Source organism: Sceloporus undulatus, chromosome 5, assembly GCF_019175285.1.
Source record: "Sceloporus undulatus isolate JIND9_A2432 ecotype Alabama chromosome 5, SceUnd_v1.1, whole genome shotgun sequence".
In the NCBI taxonomy this organism is placed as follows: Eukaryota; Metazoa; Chordata; class Lepidosauria; order Squamata; family Phrynosomatidae; genus Sceloporus; species Sceloporus undulatus.
The window spans coordinates 92,707,325-92,725,765 of NC_056526.1; the positions used below are offsets into that span (position 1 = coordinate 92,707,325).

The 18,441-nt window shown below is 41.1% G+C and overlaps 1 protein-coding gene across 1 annotated transcript in view; it reads left to right on the forward strand.

Annotated features, from left to right (window-relative positions):
• Positions 1-2,951: 2,951 nt before the first annotated feature.
• Positions 2,952-18,441, forward strand: part of KCNIP4 (potassium voltage-gated channel interacting protein 4) — a 421,219-nt gene continuing 405,729 nt past the window's right edge. Inside the window, exon 1 of the mRNA XM_042468878.1 lies at positions 2,952-3,024. Within this exon, the coding sequence (XP_042324812.1) occupies positions 2,964-3,024 (61 nt within the window). The 5' untranslated portion in view covers positions 2,952-2,963. The remainder of the gene's footprint in view (positions 3,025-18,441) is intronic.

The following is an 18,441-nucleotide window of genomic DNA, read 5'->3' on the forward strand; positions in this document are numbered from 1 at the left end:
GTTCCCTCCATAGTATGACTTCCCTTCAAAGATTTAAACAGGGCTATCATATCACCTCTTAACCTTCTCCAGGCTAAACATACTCAGCTCCCTAAGTTGTTCCTTATAGGGCATGGTTTTCAGACCCTTCACCATTTTAGTCACCCTCCTTTGGACACACTCCATTTTCTCAACATCCTTTTTAAATTGTGGTGCCCAGAATGATACAATTTTCTGGGTGGGGCCTGACCAGAGCAGAATAGAGAGACACTATTACTTCTCTTGATCTAGCCTATTGATGCAGCCTAAAACTGCATTGGCCTTTTCAGCTGACACATCACACTGCTGATTCATGTTCAACTTGTGGTCTGCTTGGACTCCTAGATCTCTTTCACACATAGGCGAGATACAGACCGCCCAAAAGGGCAATTTCCTGCTGCCCTCATTTGTTGTGCAAGGGAGCTGGAGCGTACAAATCGCGCAGCTCCCTCGTGCAACAAAAAGAAGCCACAAAAAGCGGCTTCTTTTTGCGGCGTCATGAAGGTGCCAAGACGTGCGGATGCTAGGCATCCATCACGTCAAAATGGTGGTGCCCATGTGTATAGGGCGCTGCCATTTTTATGCCCTCGTTACGTACGAGGGGCAAGGCGCATCTGGAAGCACCACCCCTCGCATGTAATGACGGCGCCCGATTGAACCCGTCTATACAACACCATAGTTTCATTCAGCCAGGTGTCCCCCATCCTATATCTATTCATTTCATTTTTCTGCCTTAAGGGCAGTACCTTACATTTCTCCATGTTGAATTTCATTTTGTTAGCTTTGCTCCAGCTTTCTAGCCTATTCAGGTCATCTTGAACTATGATCCTGTCCTCTGGGGTATTAGGTACTCCCCCTGAGCTGAGCAAATGAAGAAGGGACTTGCATACAGTCAAGGAAGAAGAAAGGCCTAGTTGTATGACTATGAGTTTTGAGGGCTTCAGAGCTGAGTCTCATCTATGCTTCCTCAAAAGTAAGTTCACTAACCTTATTTTCAACAAAGTGGGTTAGGCTCTGTAACCTTTAAGTGGCCTCCATTTCAAGTAGGATGGACATGTAGTTTGACCTTCGTATAATAACCAAGGGAAAACTGCCCTTGCTTCAATATCTAACATTTCTTTAGCTTTAAAGCTTCATTTGGTTCAGCAAAAATTGATGTTCTGTGTATATTGGATGCCATTATTCCTATTTTTGGTAGGGAGAGGGATCCCCTACTTCAACTAAATGTTGACTATGTAATACTGATCATTCTTCTTCATGCCATTTTATAGAAGGCTACTCAGTGGTTACCCACTTTTTAAAACTGAAAAGTGGATCTGGCTCCTGCACCATTGATAGATATGCACAAGAGGGAATTTCAGCAAGGTGTGGCTTGCCATGCAACCAAATAAGAAGCAGCACCTGCTAAAATGTTCTCTTCTACACAAATGCAGCACATGAAGGGACAGGTGTCATCTCTACTTTTGGCAAGCTGGAACCCAATCTGGAAGGTTATGCATGCCTTCTCTTTTGGAGCTGGAGGCACTCCCAAGAAACCATTGGGCTGCAGCTTTCACATGGATGGAGGACCCAAAAATAATTTTAAAAATATGGTAAGGATCTTGTACTTTTAACAGTTGTGTGGAAGAGACAATTCCAGCAGGTGTAGCTGGGCAAGTAGCAGCTGCTCAAACTCCACCAAATGCACCTGGGGAGGTAGGCTCAGGTCTATAAAAGCTCATGCTACCAACTTGTCTCTACCCCAGCATTCCTAAACTTTGGCTCTCAATGCCCAGAAACCACAGCCAGCCTGGACAATGGTTAGAGATACTGAGAGTCCAAAACATCTGGAGGCAAAAAGTTTGGGTATCACTGCTCTACACTAATGCACAGAGCAATGCATCTGAGGAAGTAGACTGAAGTCTGTGAAAGCTCATGCTGCCAACTTCTTTCTTTCAGTTAGTCTCAAAGCTCCTACAAGGTCTCTCTACGTACAGAGCAAAGGCATCACTGAAGACCACTTAGCAACAAACAAGGTGAACTTGAACTCCTAGCACAACAAGCCAAACAGGAGGTACAGTGGGTCCTTGGTATCTACTGGGACTTGGTTCCAGGATCCCTTGTTCAGGACAGTTCTTGAAAATCGCCTCCTCTGGGATGGATGGGGAATGGAGTAGCAGCATTCTGATGTGCAGTAAAATGTGTCCTTTCCCTGTCCCATTCCCATCGTGCAGTGGTAGCTGCATTCCTGGAGCCCTGTGTGATAAGCTCCCTTGATTCAAATGAGGAAGCCCATGGAGCTTTGAAAGCTTGTGACAAATATATTGTGCATTTCGGTGCCAATAAAAGGTATCACCGAGGGCTCTTTGGTTGGCATTTATTCAATGGCCAGCACAGCTACTCCTGCGTGTGAACCTTTTGAGTAACGAGCTGACCCAATAGGAAAGTAGGAGGAACAGCTTGATATGTCAGGGATGTTTACACCTGTGAAGAGATGCTGGGCTGAAATCCTGGGAGCCAGGTGCAAGGAGGAAGCCTTCTCCTCACTTCTGCCTCCTTTGGGACTCCTAGGCTTCTTTCCTGCCTTATGAGGAGGAGGGAAAGGATAATGAAATAGGAAACTTTGAACTTCACAGAGTTGGCCCCTTGCAAAGAGGCTGCCTCGCCTTTCCAGCTTCCAGGCTCCTTTCCTTCATGATAAAGAGGAGGAGAAGGATACTAAAACACGACGTTGAACTCCACAGAGTTAGCCCCTTGCAAAGAGGCTGCCTTGCCTTTCCAGCCCAGCCTCTTAAGGAGGGAACCAGAGGAAGAGGCTGCCTTTTGGGGAGTGTGGGAGGGTTCCCCCTCAGAGAGAGTGGCTGCTTGGCACCTTTTTCTCTGGACTCGTGTTGAGGAGGGGAGAGCTGGGAGCCCTGCCAGGCAGCCCAAGGAGAAGAGCCTCTAAAGAGAGAGACCAGCTCGCCATGAACGTGAGGAAGGTGGCCAGCATCTCCGCGCAGCTGGAGGAAGGCAGCTCTGCTGGAGGTAAGGACTGCCAGAGCAGCAGCAGCAGTGCATGCTTTGTTGGCTTGGCTTTGGCGTCTGTTTTGCGTTGGTATCTGTTTTGTGTTGGTAGGCGTCTGGTTTGTGTTGGCATCTGTTTTGTGTCTTTGGCGTCTGTTTTGTGTTCTTTGCGTGCTTTCGTGGTGCAGCCAGGGTGACCAGGGGTGTCCTCGCCCTTCCAGGGGAAACCCTGGAAGGGAAGACGTTGGAGGACGCATCCAGGAAAAGGAGGACGCGCCTGGTCAGCCTGGTTTTTATGAGTGCCAGCCCTACAGCCCTTCTGCCTCAACCTAGCTGGTTCTTCTGGGTTTATTTCTGTATCTCCCCCCCCCCCCTTTTCCCCAGCCCAGGTTGATGAGGCTTCCAATGTGTCATGAAGGCGACCTGTCTCGTCCTCTCTTGTCTCTCTGGTGTTTCTGGGGCTGCAGCCACACTGCGGAATTTAAAGCAGTTCGAGACCGCTTCAACTGCCCATGGGATGCTAAGAACATTGTAGTTTGTGGTGCTCGCTCCCATGAGAGAAAAGGGAGACATCTCACAAAACTTAAGATCCCAGGATTCTATGTCCTGGAGCCACTTATTAAAGCGGGGTGAAACTGCCTCTATTCTGCAGTGCGGACGCAAGCCTCAGTCATAGGCAGCGATTGGAAGTGCAGCCCTGGAGTTCTTTCACTGGAAATAAACCTTATTGTTGGTCCAAAATACACTGAGATAATCCACTTTAAGACCACTTTGACTGCTTTGGCTCCATGCTAGGAAATGCTGGGATCTGTCGTTCTGGGAGACCTTTGGTCTTCTCTGTCACAGAACTCTGGGGTCACAATTCCCAGAATTCCCTAGCACTAAGCCAGTGGTCTCAAACTGGATTATTTCTGGAGCGTGGTTTGGACCCCTGTTACTCTTTTTGTTCCGACTGTGGCACTGCGCTCCTCAGAGTAGTGCCAGCGAAACTATGGAGGCTGCTCTACATGCTCTGGCTCCTTTTCCCTTGACTCCTCTATCCCTTGGAACTAGGGTTTCCAACATTTCACCTTCCTTCTGTCTTTCATGGCCACCTGCAATTTTAATCCTTTTATTATTTATTGAATGGAAAGTGACACATAGCTGCACGATGAGGTTTAGTTTTAAAAAGTTGGCAACTCTAATGTAGAGCCATCCTGTGTGTTTGTGTACAGATGACAGTTTGCAAGAGGTGCATCTGCACTGTGGAAATAAAATGGTTTGATGCCACTTAGACTGCCATGGCTCAAGGCCACGGAATTCTGGGAATGGTGCCACAACAAACCACAATTCCCAGAATTCCGTGGCCTTGAGCCATGGCAGTTAAAGTGGCATCAAACCAGATTATTTCCACAGTGCAGATGCAACCCAGATGATGCTTTCCAATGCACTGTACCATCAAGGGTTCCATAAATAAACATACGGAAGAGTAAGTTATGTTTTGCTCAGTGGGACAGCTAACCAAATGTGGGTAGAAATACATACACCGTTAGTAAGTCAATATGAGCAATGGTTTTTGTTAACATCTGAGATTTCTGAAGACGAAGACCAGGGTGAAAGGTGCCCTGTGGTAAACTGGCAAGTGATCATGTGTTAGTGACCAAAGCAGTAAACACGGAGCCTTTTTACAGTTTAATGTTTCTTTTTGAAGAAAGGCATTTGAGTGCTTCAGATAGGTATGAGGAGACCATGTGCCTGTCTTGGAGTTTCCAGTTGGGGTGGCTTGGTTTTTTAGACCTTGTGCGACTCCTGAACCATCACTGAGAACTGCACCAAAGGCAGACCTTTATTCCAGGAGGTCTGTTTTCTAGACTGTTAGAAGGTAAGTTGGCCAGAATTTCCCCTTTTGAGCGATCCTTCTGAAAGTCTGTGTTGACATTGTTACCATCAACAACAGAGGAGAGTGTTGTTTATAGTATGTTGCATTTTGAATGAAACAAAAAGGAAAACAAGCAACTTATGTTTGGTATGGATACAATCATATGCTTCAAAACAAGTCTACAAAGTTGAGCTTTCTAGCTACTTAAGGATCAAATTGAAAACAATTTGAAAAAAAAAATACATTTACTACCTCCAGAAACATATTCATAAGGTTCTTTGGAAAAGCATACCTCTTGGTGGTCTTTGCTCCTTCTCTCTATTGCAATTTTCTTTTGCCAAGTAATTTTGTCCTGAGATAGGAAGGCAATCTGAAGTTGTTCAGAGGCAAGTAATCGGTTCTCCAGATAAAAAACTGGCTTTTCTGCTGGCTTCCAGCTCACAGAAATTAGCAAACAGGGTACTCAGGAAGGCACCCATAACAGACAGAGGGGCAATGTCATTAAACAGCAAGAATAAATACCATCTTTAATACATGATGCATAACTTTCCTAGTGGTGCAAACAAAATCCCAGATATGAGCATTCCATATAAATCAGAATGGATGACAACTGTATGCCTAACTCATGTGATGTGATTTGCAGAATATACTTTAAACAAACCAGTGACGTGAAATTATGGCTTGGGAAGGGTGAAGTACAGAGTTAACTAAAAGTTGAACTAGAATTCTGTTAGAATCATAGAGTTGGAAGAGACCCCAAGAGCCATCCAGTCCAACCCCCTGCCATGCTGGAAATCACAATCAATGGATCACTGACAGTGGCCATGCAGCCTCTGTTTAAAGACTTCCAAGGAGGGAGACTCCACCACTCTCCGAAGATGAGTGTTCCACTATCAAACAGCCCTTACTGTCAGGAAGTTCCTTCTAATGTTGAAGTGGAATCTCTTTTCCTGGAGCTTGTATCCATTGCTCCGGGGTCCTGTTCTCTGGAGCAGCAGAAAACAAGTTTGATCCCTCTTCAATATGACATCCCTTCAAATATTTAAACAGGGCTATCCTATCACCTCTTAACCTTCTCTTCTCCAGGCTAAACATACCCAGCTACCTAAGTCGTTCCTCATAGGGCATGGGTTCCAGACCCTTCATCATTTTAGTCGCCCTCCTTTGGACACGCTCTAGTTTCTCAACATCCTTTTTCAATTGTAGTGCCAAGAACTGGACACGATATTCCAGGTGGGCCTGACCAAAGCTGAATACAGTGGCAATATTATTTCCCTTGATCTAGACACAATACTTCTATTGATGCAGCCTAAAATCACATTGGCCTTTTGAGCTGCCGCATTGCACTGTTGCTGTGGTCAGAAGCTTCATGCACACATAGGGTGGGAATTTTGCATCCTCCATCCTGTAGTTGACATATAGGGTTGGCCCAAGACATTTGGTACTTCCAAGATGGCATTCCCTCTCCATGCTGAGAGCAAAAGCCAGCTGGACTTTAAAGGACAGTGAGATACTGTTCTTCACCAGCCTAATGCAACAGGCTTGATTCAGGCTAGTTTCTAGGACATATTGTACGGCATAGTTGTTCCAGTTTCTGGTGGAACTGTCAGGATTCCCCCTCCCCTGCTTCTGCCACCTAAGGCAATTGCTTCATTCTGTCTAATGGTAGGGCTGGCTAGGTTATATGGCACACCACTTTCTGGTGTGGCTGTTTGGAACCTGCTTGCAGTGCATGGCATGCAGATGATACATGCCCCCAAGATGTCCAGAAACTGGTTTGATGCTGCCCAGCTGCCCACATGTGGGCCAGCTTCCAGGTCCTCAAGTGGCATTTACGAGCCTCATGCTGCCAGAACACCTGAAAGCCAGTTTCTATCTGCAGCGGGAATGGAAAAGCCAGATTTTTGTTAGTGCAAAAAGGAGTGGCTATTTCCTGCTTCTTTTTGGGCCGGCAAAAAGGTGGATTGGGGCTGTTGCTTCGGCACCAATCTGGCTTTCTAAGTAAGTAAATCTTTCCTTAATGTCTTGTACCCAGGACCTACATTAGCATGAAAAGCATGTAAAGAAGGAGCCAACATGATGGTTTTCAGGTGACATGGTGAGAATGGGGACAGGTGAAAACTAGAACTAGTGTCAAAGTTGTGCAGCAAGAAATACATCTGCACGCCATGCACCGCAAGCTTGTGCATTTAATACACACTGTGTATTAAAACACAGCAATAATAATAATAATTCTAAAAATTGCTCTTGAAATCACAGTCTGTATGCTCTTTGAACATGATCTCTGTTACAAGTATGTACAATTGGTGGTGAATGGCAAGGCCATCTTCCTTTGTTAGCAAATGGAGTTCATTTGTTACTTGAGCAATGGAAAAGTATTCCTTATTTCCTTCACTATTTTTGCCTCAGGTCAAGGTTGTCCATGAGTAAAGCAATAACTTTTTTTTAAAAAATGAAACAATACTAAAATATGGAGTTAAATTAAGAATTGAGAATTCAGAATATGCTTGAATCATCATAAAGGAAAAAAAGGGACTGAGATACATAACCTGAAATCCATATGATACTGGATCTGAAATCTGGTTCACCAATGAGAATATGTCATTTGGAGAACAACTCAGTGAGTTGTCATGCACCAGGTGAGGTGGATTAGGCACAGGTGAGGCAGGGAAGCTTTTCAGACCTTTGCTATGCCACACTGGTTAATGTTGATCAGTGGTTGTGCATATAATATGGATTTATTTACAGGGTTTTTATAAAGGGGCATTTGTTTTTGTTGTGTGTCTTCAACTTGTTTCCAACTTATGGTGACCCTAAGACCCTAAGAAAACCCTATCATGGAGTTTTCCTGGCAGGATTTGTTCAGAGAAAGTTTACTATGGCCATCCTTTGAGAAAGTGTGACTTGCCCAGAGTCATCCAATCAATATTATAGCTGAGCTGAGATTCAAACCCTCCTCGCCGACACTCAAACCACTACGTCATGGTTTGTCAGAATAGCCTTATTTCCAAACTACGTGCATAAAAGCATATCCATTCCATTCATGTGACACAGGTAAATTTAACAGAATTAATAGAAGACAGGGGGCAGATGTTGTTAAATTGCAACCCCAATGAGTCCTAGGCAGCATACTCAGTGGTAAAGAATACTGGGAAGTGCAATCTGAGATCTGGAGTACCACACTTTTCACACCTCTGATATATATGTGTGGTAGAAAAACCATTTGATTTTTTTTACATGTACTTGGCATGAGAACACACTCTGGGTACAACCAATGATGCTTCTACCCTGATCTTAACAGAATCATTTACATATGGATACATGACCATGCTTATATTTTGTAACTACAGTGAATTTAAAAAGAATACACTTTATTGCTGGCAAGATACTTGGTACAGTAACAAATTCCTCTTCTTACTTTGTAGATAGGCCCTTTTCCTTCAAAATCTGATAAAATAGCTTGTGTTTGAATAAATGGTCTTCTGGATTAAAGATTATGGGTATGATTCAGAGTTTTACCATACTTGGGACAAATGATATGAATGAGTCATAGGCCTGTTACAGACTGCCAAAATAAAGCTGCTTCGGGTCTCTTTGGAAGTATGCTATTTAAATGATGTATGCATCCTAAGAATCTAGAAGCTGCACCAAAGCTGCACTCCAGTGCTTAGGAATGGAGTGTGGCTTTGGCGCGACCTCCGGACTCTTAGGACCCATGCATCATTTAAATAGCATCTCTCCAAAGAGACCCGAAGCAGCTTTATTTTGGCAGTCTGTAACAGGCCATAGATTACTTAAGTCTACTCTTAGTTAAGTATGACTGTGTCTGAATCCAACCCTATACCTTGTACTGTAGTGAGTGGGACTGAACCTCAAAATAAACACACTTTGAGCAGCGCTATGCTTTCCATTAAATGTACTTCTCATATTTTTCAGCTAATGGAAGCTACATAATATTTCAGATAGAAAGAAAATTGGCATCTGGCAATTGCAAACTTGGCCAGACACTGAGTATTTTTCTGTAGTTTCATCTGGCACTTTAAATCAAGCGCATCCGTCATTTTTTGTAGAGTCAGGCACTCAGCTTTAATAAGCACAGGGCTGTTTGTCTAAAAGGTGTATGCAACTAGCAATTCTTCCACTGCTGTTATCTTTACATACAGCCTTAGAAACATGTATTTTCCCTGTAAAACTGGATGGGTACCGTATTCATGGCTTTAGAGTTACATTCCTACTAACCCCAACTTCCAGCAACTAAACACAGGGAAGTTTCTTTTTAAATATATATATATTAATTGGATAGGATGCTGATGGCAGTTAATGCAGTTGGAAGATTTACCTGCTGATTTCTGTGACAAGCATGACATTTTTTTCTGTCCAGTTAGCAACCCTGAATTTACTATGTGCTTTTTCAGAACATATAAATTAGACTTGACTGTCCTGCTGCTATAAAATCAAAGTGCCTGGTATGTAATGAGCCGTTTGCTCACATTGACGGTTCAGGGTTTTTCTTTTTGCTAAACTGGTTTTCCTTTTCTGTCTTGAACAGCAGCCTGACAGGCAGAAGCAAAGCAGGCAGGATTGTTCCTGGCAGTGGAGATAAAATGATGGAAGAGCTTTGCATGTTATCTTCTGCTTTTTTCAAGTTGCCATTTGAGTCAAAGTTGGCAGCAGTTGTCATAGTTCTATGCAACCTTTTTGTGTGTTGTCTTCTTTCCCCACTGTGGAGATGTCTTTTAAGGTCTGGTAGGGAATAGACAGTGCCCTCCGCAAAACAACTCACCCTGTACTCTCCACAAAAATGAATCTGTGATCAATGGATAGGAATATTTGTGTGTTGGGGAGAAAGAAATACCTTCATAAAGCAAGTACTGGCAATCTTCCTTTAGATTCATTACATGGTATATAAGCAGAGATTTTGGAACCTAAACCATGATTTTGCCCTTCTAGATGTTTCACAATTGAAAATTGGAAAAGTGTGACTGATTAAAAGCCAAACAGCAGCTCTAATACAAAAGGAGAGATTTTATTCTTAGAATTTAACGTAACTTTAAAAATGATTTTAGTTTTTGTATTGATGAATTTGAATTCTGCAGGCAATTATTATGAACTCTCCTTTCAGTAGTACTGCATTCCAAATATTTTAAATTAACACTGTGAGTATTTCCAATTAATATTCAGATAGTCCAGACAAATTTAGGAAAAACCCAACTCAAAAGTTGTTCTGCATTAAACCAAATCAACAGGAATGGAGATACTTTTTTAATAGTTGTTCTTTTCACACATTGCTATTTCGGTGGGCATTAGTATCTTCCTTGTTCTTATGTTGGCTGACTGAATATAATTCACATTTCTTCATTGTCATCTGTCTGAGCTCCCAATCATTTACATCCAGTCTTGGACTCAGTGTTATGCGATGGCTCATTAGCTTGTAATTTTGGTATGTACCGTATTTGCTACTTCTCCCAAGGGGTTAGGATGGCTAAAGTAAGTGAATTGTTATACAGTGGGCCCTTGGTATCTGCTGGGGTTTAGTTCCAGGAATCCCCCCCCCAAATAGATAACAAAATCCATGGATGCTCAAGTCCTGTTATAGACAATGGCATAGTAAAGTGGTGTCCCTTATAGAAAATGGGAAAATGAAGGTTTGATTTTTGGAATTTATACATTTTTTAAATATTTTCAAACCGTGGATGCTTGAATCTGTGGTTAAAAAATCCATGGATAAAGAGGGCTGACTGTATAGATCCATGAGTCGTGAAAGAGCTCATAATAATACATAAATAATTCTGGGAAAGAATCTAAAAAAGAACATTGTATTCAATGTTAAAAAGTTTCCCAAACATGGGGAAAGCTGATTTCTTCCTTAACCCTGAAAAGTGGGGAAGACAGGGAATTGGCTTCTCTGAGTGATAACTGCTGTGTGTCCTTGATAGAAAATGCTTGAGCATAGTTATCTGTGACCAAGAGACTTCCAGATTAGTCTGCTCAGAAACCCAGTGGTAGATAGGGATTCTTCATTGAGTTTCTTCTCAAAAGTAGCAATAAGTAACTTCAGCAATTTTCTTCTTGTTGCAATAAAGCCTTTGAAAACTATCCAGTGTTTCAAGCTATTGCAATTTGGGACCAATTCTTCACAGAATTTGCTCATAGTGGTTTTACACAGAAAACAAGAAATATTTATACCTGTATGGAAAGTAATGTTTTCTGTGCAGAAAATTTGGTTTTCTATGCAAATCAACCATGTGTAAATTTTACGTAGAATAAATCCCTAATTACAGTATTTTTTTTGGTCTAGGAATTAATATTTCTGCACCGAAATATTGTTTTCCTTGCAGAAAGATGCTGTTCCCTGTGCAAAAAAGTGTTGCTTTCTGTGCTAAACAATCACGTGAGAATTTTGCATGGAGTAAGTCCTAAACTACAGAGATGCTCATCAGTTCAAGATTCTTCTTGCCAGTGCTTCTCAACACTCATAAAACATGTTTTTCAACCATATTTTGGATAATTTTGAACACTACCATCCCTAGTGGTAGCTAGGATGTACTTCTCACTAGCAATGTATCTTAGTGATGAAATGACTCTGCTCGCTTCTTCTTGTTTCAAAGCACAATCAGAGCACTGGATTCAATCTTCAAACTTTGTACCAGGACTTCCTGACCTACTTCACTCTCTACTGTGATAAAACAATACAGTTGTCCTTTAAAGAGGAAACACAAGTAGCGGGTGCCTCATTGAAGATTTTGAAGGAAGCATGCATGTATGAAAGCCTGGCACACTTCCTCAACCTCAGGGAATCGTCAGCTCCCTCTAGCATCAGTGAATCATTCCAGGAGAGGGGATTTCCTCTGAATGGAAACTTTGCATTCAGAGGAAATTCCTTCTTCTGGAATGATTCAGTGAAGCTAGAGGGAGTTGACAATTCCCTCATGTTGCAGAAGTGTGCCAGGCTTTCGTACATGCATGCTTCCTCAACGATCCAGCAATGTTTTACCAGCACTTCGGAGCTGGTGTGAAAATCTTCATTTTCAAGTGCAATTGTGCCTTTCAAAGCTTCCCAGAAGCACAGGGTTAAACAGAAGGTGCATGCTCTTGGGATGTTTTGTTTTAGAGGAAAATGGCAGCATGTTCTGCATTTCTGTGGCATAGCAACAAAACTGGAGGTAGTGTACTAAGCTATTAAGTCAGTCAGTATGTCATACCCCTGTTCTATGTACTTGCAATATTGTCCCTTCTCTACAACCTGCCTCCAGAATTACATTGGCCTGCTGGTTGCCTTCCATTTCGGAAGGAGGTGAAAGCATATTAATTCCACTAGGCTTTTAAGAGAAGAAGTCTTTTAAATCTGGTTTTCATCTTAAATTTTGAGGGTGCTTACATTTTGATAGTGTTCTAATTGTTTCTTTTTGTTGCAGACTATTTTGGAAATGTTTTGTGTGTATGTTTATTGGGAGTATGTTTATGATGGTGCCTTTGCTTGTCTCCCACTCTCCCCATCTCTCTTTCTCTCACATGCCCACGCACACAGAGGAGCTGATGTTTCAGGACTGCTAATAAGTATAGAATAAGACAGATCTGTTTCCTTTTCATTGTTGAACATTGCTGAACAACAAACACAGGCTTTTCCAGAAAACATCAATTTTTCATTTTCAAAGCTAAAACAAAACAAACCTTGGCACTTGAGCAACTTTTAAAAATTGGGAAGTAGGTAAACTAATTTTCTGTTTTCATACTGTCCATCAAGAATCTTTAAAAAAGAAATTATGAGGGAAAATAAAAGAGGAACAGAATGCCTGGCAAATGTGTAATGATAAGAGCACAAAATGATGAAACTCCCAAAGCAGCTGTATCATGGAACTGATACATTTCAGGAGAGTAATTCTAATTCATCTAAAGTTGTTCCTTCATGCTCAATAAAGTGCATAGTCTTGAACTGTCATTCTGTGATCTTGTCAAAACATAGTTCAATGGGATCTAATTCAGTGTGATTTATTTTGGCTTAAGTGGGCTTCTGAATATGTATACACTACGCTGCAGATATTTCATATCTGAAACCAGCATGTTCTGAAGAGATCCTGAGGACCTTTTTGGAACACTAGGTGATTCCTAGGAGAAAAGGAGGAAAGACCTGAGGGCATGTGGATGATCCAGGTAATATTACAATCAGTTTGTATTTTCCCGCCTCTCTCGGGTGGATTGAGACAGGATCACAACCTAATTTAAGAAACAATACAGAATAACACACAATTGATAAAATACATAACAATTAGCAAATAAAAACAAGATATCACAGGTGACACTGGAGTTCAGGGTGTGGATTCGTGTCTTACCAAAAATCAGGTGGGTATGCTCGTCGGAAAAGCTGCATCTTAACTGCTTTCCTGAAGGTTTCCAGGGAGGCAGTAAGATGGATCTCTTCCAGGAGGCTATTCCACAGTCTTGGAGCAGCTATCGTAAAAGCTCTTTGGGAAATTGAAACATATTTGGTTGTTGTTACTTCCAACAAGTTCTTCCCTGTCGTTCTAAGAGTGCGGGGCAGATTGTATAGGGAGAAGTGTTCCCATAAATAACTCGGACCCAAACCATGTAGGGCTTTAAAGGTAATAACCAACATTTTGTATTGTGCCTGGAAGCAAGTTGGGAACCAATGAAGATCTTTTAAGATTGATGTTACATGGTCAAACCTTGAAGAACCGGTGACCAATCTAGCTGCCATGTTTTGCACTAGTTGAAGCTTCCAAACTTGGTACAAGGGGAGCCCCATGTAGAGCGCATTGCAGAAATCAAGACGAGAGGTTACCAGAGCATGTACCACCGCCTCAAGGTTGTTTCGGTCTAGGTAGGGATACAGTTGGCGTACCAACCGAAGTTGGTACCAAGCACTTCTGGCCGGCGCATCTACTTGAGATGGCAACTGTAGAGACGGATCCAGAAGTACTCCCAAACTGCGAACTTCATCCTTCAGGGGAAGTGTGACCCCATCCAGGACAGGTTGGTAAATTTCCTTCCCCAGACCTGAGGTGCCTATTGCAAGTACCTCTGTTTTCTCTGGATTCAGCCTGAGTTGGTTTTCCCTCATCCAGCCCATTACTGACTCAAGGCAGGTATTCAGAGGAGAGATGCCATCCTTAATCACTGAAACAGTCGGAGGCATATAGAAGCATATTTGGGTGTCATCAGCATACTGATAATACCGCGCCCCATGTCTCCGGATGATCTCTCCCAACGGTTTCATGTCCCCAGAGGCTAGTTTTCATGTATAAATACTTGTTTTAAAAACCTAGCCTCTGTGTACACAGTTGTCCCGGGCTGTGCTCCATGTATTGAGTTGCCCTCAGCCTCAGATTGTGGCACTCCCACTTTCTATAGTTTACTCTTTGAATAGGTAAATATCACTCTCCTTAAACCCAGTTCCATTCTCCCATTTTTATATTTCTAGTTCTATGAGCTCTGAATGCTGTGTCTGTGTTAATTGCTATTGTGTTTGTATAATTGCACTTGACTTTTTTCTAAATTCACCCAAACCTGGAGGATAAATCCTCAGTTATTGTCAGTATACACAGATGCCAACGGTCCTAAAGGTTATCCAGCCTCTTTGCAACACCAATTCCCCCAACATTTAAAGTAATGCAGACATACTTGGTGAGGACCTCCAGCCCCCACTTTTCTTTGGGAACAGAATTCTAACACAAAGACAAGAGATTCATGCAGACCATAAATCTGTCAGATTTATGCTCAAATTCTTTTGGCTTTGAGGCTTACTATACAATGAAGGAAATATTTTCTATTTAAATTGACTAATAATTATAAGTTGTATTACAATGTGGTTGCCATATTGGTTGCTGTAATCATTACTTTACAATAGTCTTGATATATGTGAATGTAATTTTATGTGTAAGTAATTCAAAGGGAACAAGACACAGCACATTCTTAACACTTGTCAGAAAATGGTGCTTCTCTTGAGTGACTTTGTAATTGGAGATTAGTGACTCCATATTACAATGCTGATGGGAACTTCAACTTTGCAAGCATATATTTGAAATGATTTCTAGCATTTCAGTGTGACATGATAAGCATTAATGAAAGAAAAAGAAGGAAAAAATTCAAGAACATTTTATCCGATGAAAAAGGCACTGTCTTTCAAAGTATGTTGCAATTTAAAGTGTCAGGCTGTATAGATGGCCTTTCAGATCCATGACCCAAATATAGATAGATTCATGGATTTTTTTGTGAATAATAGATCTTTAAACTCATTATTTCATTTTAATCAACTCCTATTATTTCAGATTTCAGTAGGGAGAACATTAGGATTTTACATAGGAAGGGAATATTCTCAGTACAGTTCATAATACAGTTAAGTATTTGTATGTAGGTATGACAGCAAAAAATTGCAACTTTAAAATTCCCTCATAATAACAATAATGTTAACCTTTTTTCATTTAAAATTAATAATAATAATAATAATAATAATGATATATTATTATTATTATTATTATTTGTATTTTCCCGCCTCTCTCAGGTGGATCGAGGTGGGATTACAACCTAACAGTAACAATAAAATACAAAAATAAACATATAATTTCAAACATTAAATTGCCTGGCCTCATTCATACACACCTGTTAAACTACTGTTTCTTCTGTCATGGAGGAATATAGATATCTAAAATCTAAATAGTCCCCTCTGCTTAATTTCAGCTGTCTGTTTTGCTATTGTATGAGAATAATGATAATAAAAGATCAGCAACTAATAAGGCTGTAGAAAGGTCTTACTTTCAATGATGTATACTATGTGCAAAGCAGTTAAAACAATTCATTTCTCTTTTTAAAAGCAAAACAAAAAGCCAGGTTAAAATATAATTTTTTGTGTATGTTTAAACTGAATGTTTTGGTGGCTGACGGGATGGCTCCATGATGGCAAAATAAATATGAAAACAATGACCAGGAATATCAGCTTTCCATTAATGTTCCAAACGTTTCACTTTTTTGCCCATCCACTCCTTCTCCTGACACTTTTTGCCTGTTCCCCAACCCCACTGAAGTATGAGAACCCTTGAGAAATGTGGGACCGAAGTTTCTGATCTTGTATGTTGATCTATCTCAAACTGAGCAACAATGTCCTACGCAAATATACAGCCAATGGATCAATATATTTGTTGGGAGGCATTTTCACCTGGTTAGGATAGTACAACAGAAGTGCTAGTTCTGTAAGAGGCTATAATGTGTTTTTAACTGTCCTGAATTAATATTTTAAGTGGAGTTTTATTTAATGCTTTTTAAATGTTTGTATTTTGTAACATGCTATTTGGGCATATGATGATGTTTGTTACATCAGGAATGGAATTTGATTTTGAGTATTAGACAAGAGCTGGAAAAATCCAGACTGCAGAGCACTTCTAGTTAATTGAAAAAAGGACTGCTCTTGCAAATTCAATTTAATGGATGACTGTCATTAAAATGACTTTAAATTCCCTTTTAAAAGACCACATTTATGAGCACTCTTTCATTTACCTGCTGAATCAGTTTTAGAGAAACCTTTCATCCCAAAGGTTTCATCATAAAATTCACCTAGTAATATACTTGCTAAGATACGCTGTGTTCTCGCCTGATCTTGAGAAAGGTGAGCTAAGCACTTACTCAGGTTTTCTGTGTTAACTCACAAGCTTGCAGTTTAAAATTGGGTGTTCTGATAGAGCCATTGATTCTGACTAAAACAGGCATTTCTTCAGGGCCAAATGCATTTTGAGTCTCAGATGATGTCCAGATTCAAGAACTGATTCAGCCTAGAAATGAATGCACATTCAAAGAAGGACTTGAATAATTATGTTTTCCTTGTTACATCATTTTACATACAGTAATGGAAACTTAACAATGTTTCTACCAGGGAAGCCCTTCATTAATGTGATAATAGTAACCAGTTTAAGCCATTTTAAAGTGTATTGAAATTTGCCCTCAATAATTCTGCTATAAATTAAATGGCATCTTTGCAAGAAATGGGTGCATTAAGAACCTAGCTGCCATCACAAATCTCTTTGATTTACTTTTAGTTTAGTTTATTGTTAAACTGCATGTTAGAACAAGGGTAAGCAGACACTGAATTCTCTTTAGGTTCCAGGTATTCCTGAAGCCCAGCACTCACTCTTTTTGTGCCTTGCTTTGCAGACACTAAGGAGATTATCATATGGGGCTTTTAACCTGCAATTATAGTCATAAAATAGTGCCTTTGGCCTGTTACAGACTGCCAAAATAAAGCTGCTTCGGGTCTCTTTGGAGGTATGCTGTTTAAATGATGCATGCATCCTAAGAATCCGGAAGCTGCACCAAAGCTGCGCTTCAGTGCTTAGGAATGGAGTGTGGCTTTGGCGCGACCTCCGGACTCTTAGGACCCATGCATCATTTAAATAGCATACCTCCAAAGAGACCCAAAGCAGCTTTATTTTGGCAGTCTGTAACAGGCCTTTGACACATAACTGTTGTGTCTCCCAAGCATAGTTAGGGCATGTTTTTAATTGATAAGGGAAACCTGTTAAGTTCCCAAGTGCACTGCAGTCCCAGTAGTCATCAAGTGCAAAACGTTTCCTCCATGTTGCAATATTGGTAGTCATGTGGTGTCACAGTCTTCTATTTTCTCTCTCCCCCCCCCCCCCCCCCCCCCCCCCCACCGCCTGCTTTTTTTTTTTTTTTTTTTTTTTTTTTTTTTTTTTTTTTTAAAAATCAAATTTTTGTAAAAAGTAAAAAAGAAAAAAAAAAATGGGTAGGGCATAGGGCAGGGAGGTGGGTTAAGGGGGAGTGTAGGAGTGACATAGTAGAAGAAACAGCCCAAGTTATGCAGTGGACAACATGTATTAAAATAGCTGCTCACAAATCGCTATGTTTCTGTATTCTTTAAAATTAGCACGATTACAGCAAGAACAGGGCTCATAACGTCCTTCAAAATGGGAAAAGGTGATTCCTTTGTCTAACCCTGTATAAAGTGAATCCAGCAATCATCCACTCATGTGCTAACAAAACAGGTGCATTGGGAAAGGATAGAGAGGCAAGAACTGTTTTTATTAACCATTAGAACTGTCCCCATCTGAGCCTCCTACAGTTTTTGGGGAAGTTTGGATTGGGAAGATGGCAGGGGGACACAGAGAAAGCAAATACTACAAGCTTGGATCCAGTCCTTACCAGCTGCTCTGATACAGGATAGCTGGGGACCTCCTGGTACTGAACCTGTATCCACAAAGTTTTGATGATCCATGTAGTGTCTTCTGTGCAATCTCATTCCTTGTTCTGGTCTGGAAAGGGAACAGTGTGCAATTTGGAGATGAGTCTGCCAGAGTCCAGATCCTGTCTGATCTTTGAAGCTAAGCAGAGTTGGACCTGGTTAGTGCTTGGATTAGAAACCAGAATGAATAGCAGGTGCTGCAGGCTATCTTTCAGAGGAAGGAATTGATAAACCACTTTTGAGGATTCTTTGCCTATGAAGATTATGTGAAATTAATGGGGTTACTATAAGTCAGCAGGCAATTTGAAGGCAGACACACAGAGCCTTTTCTCATTTGGCTTGTGGAAAAAATCTAATTGTCATGAAATTATTC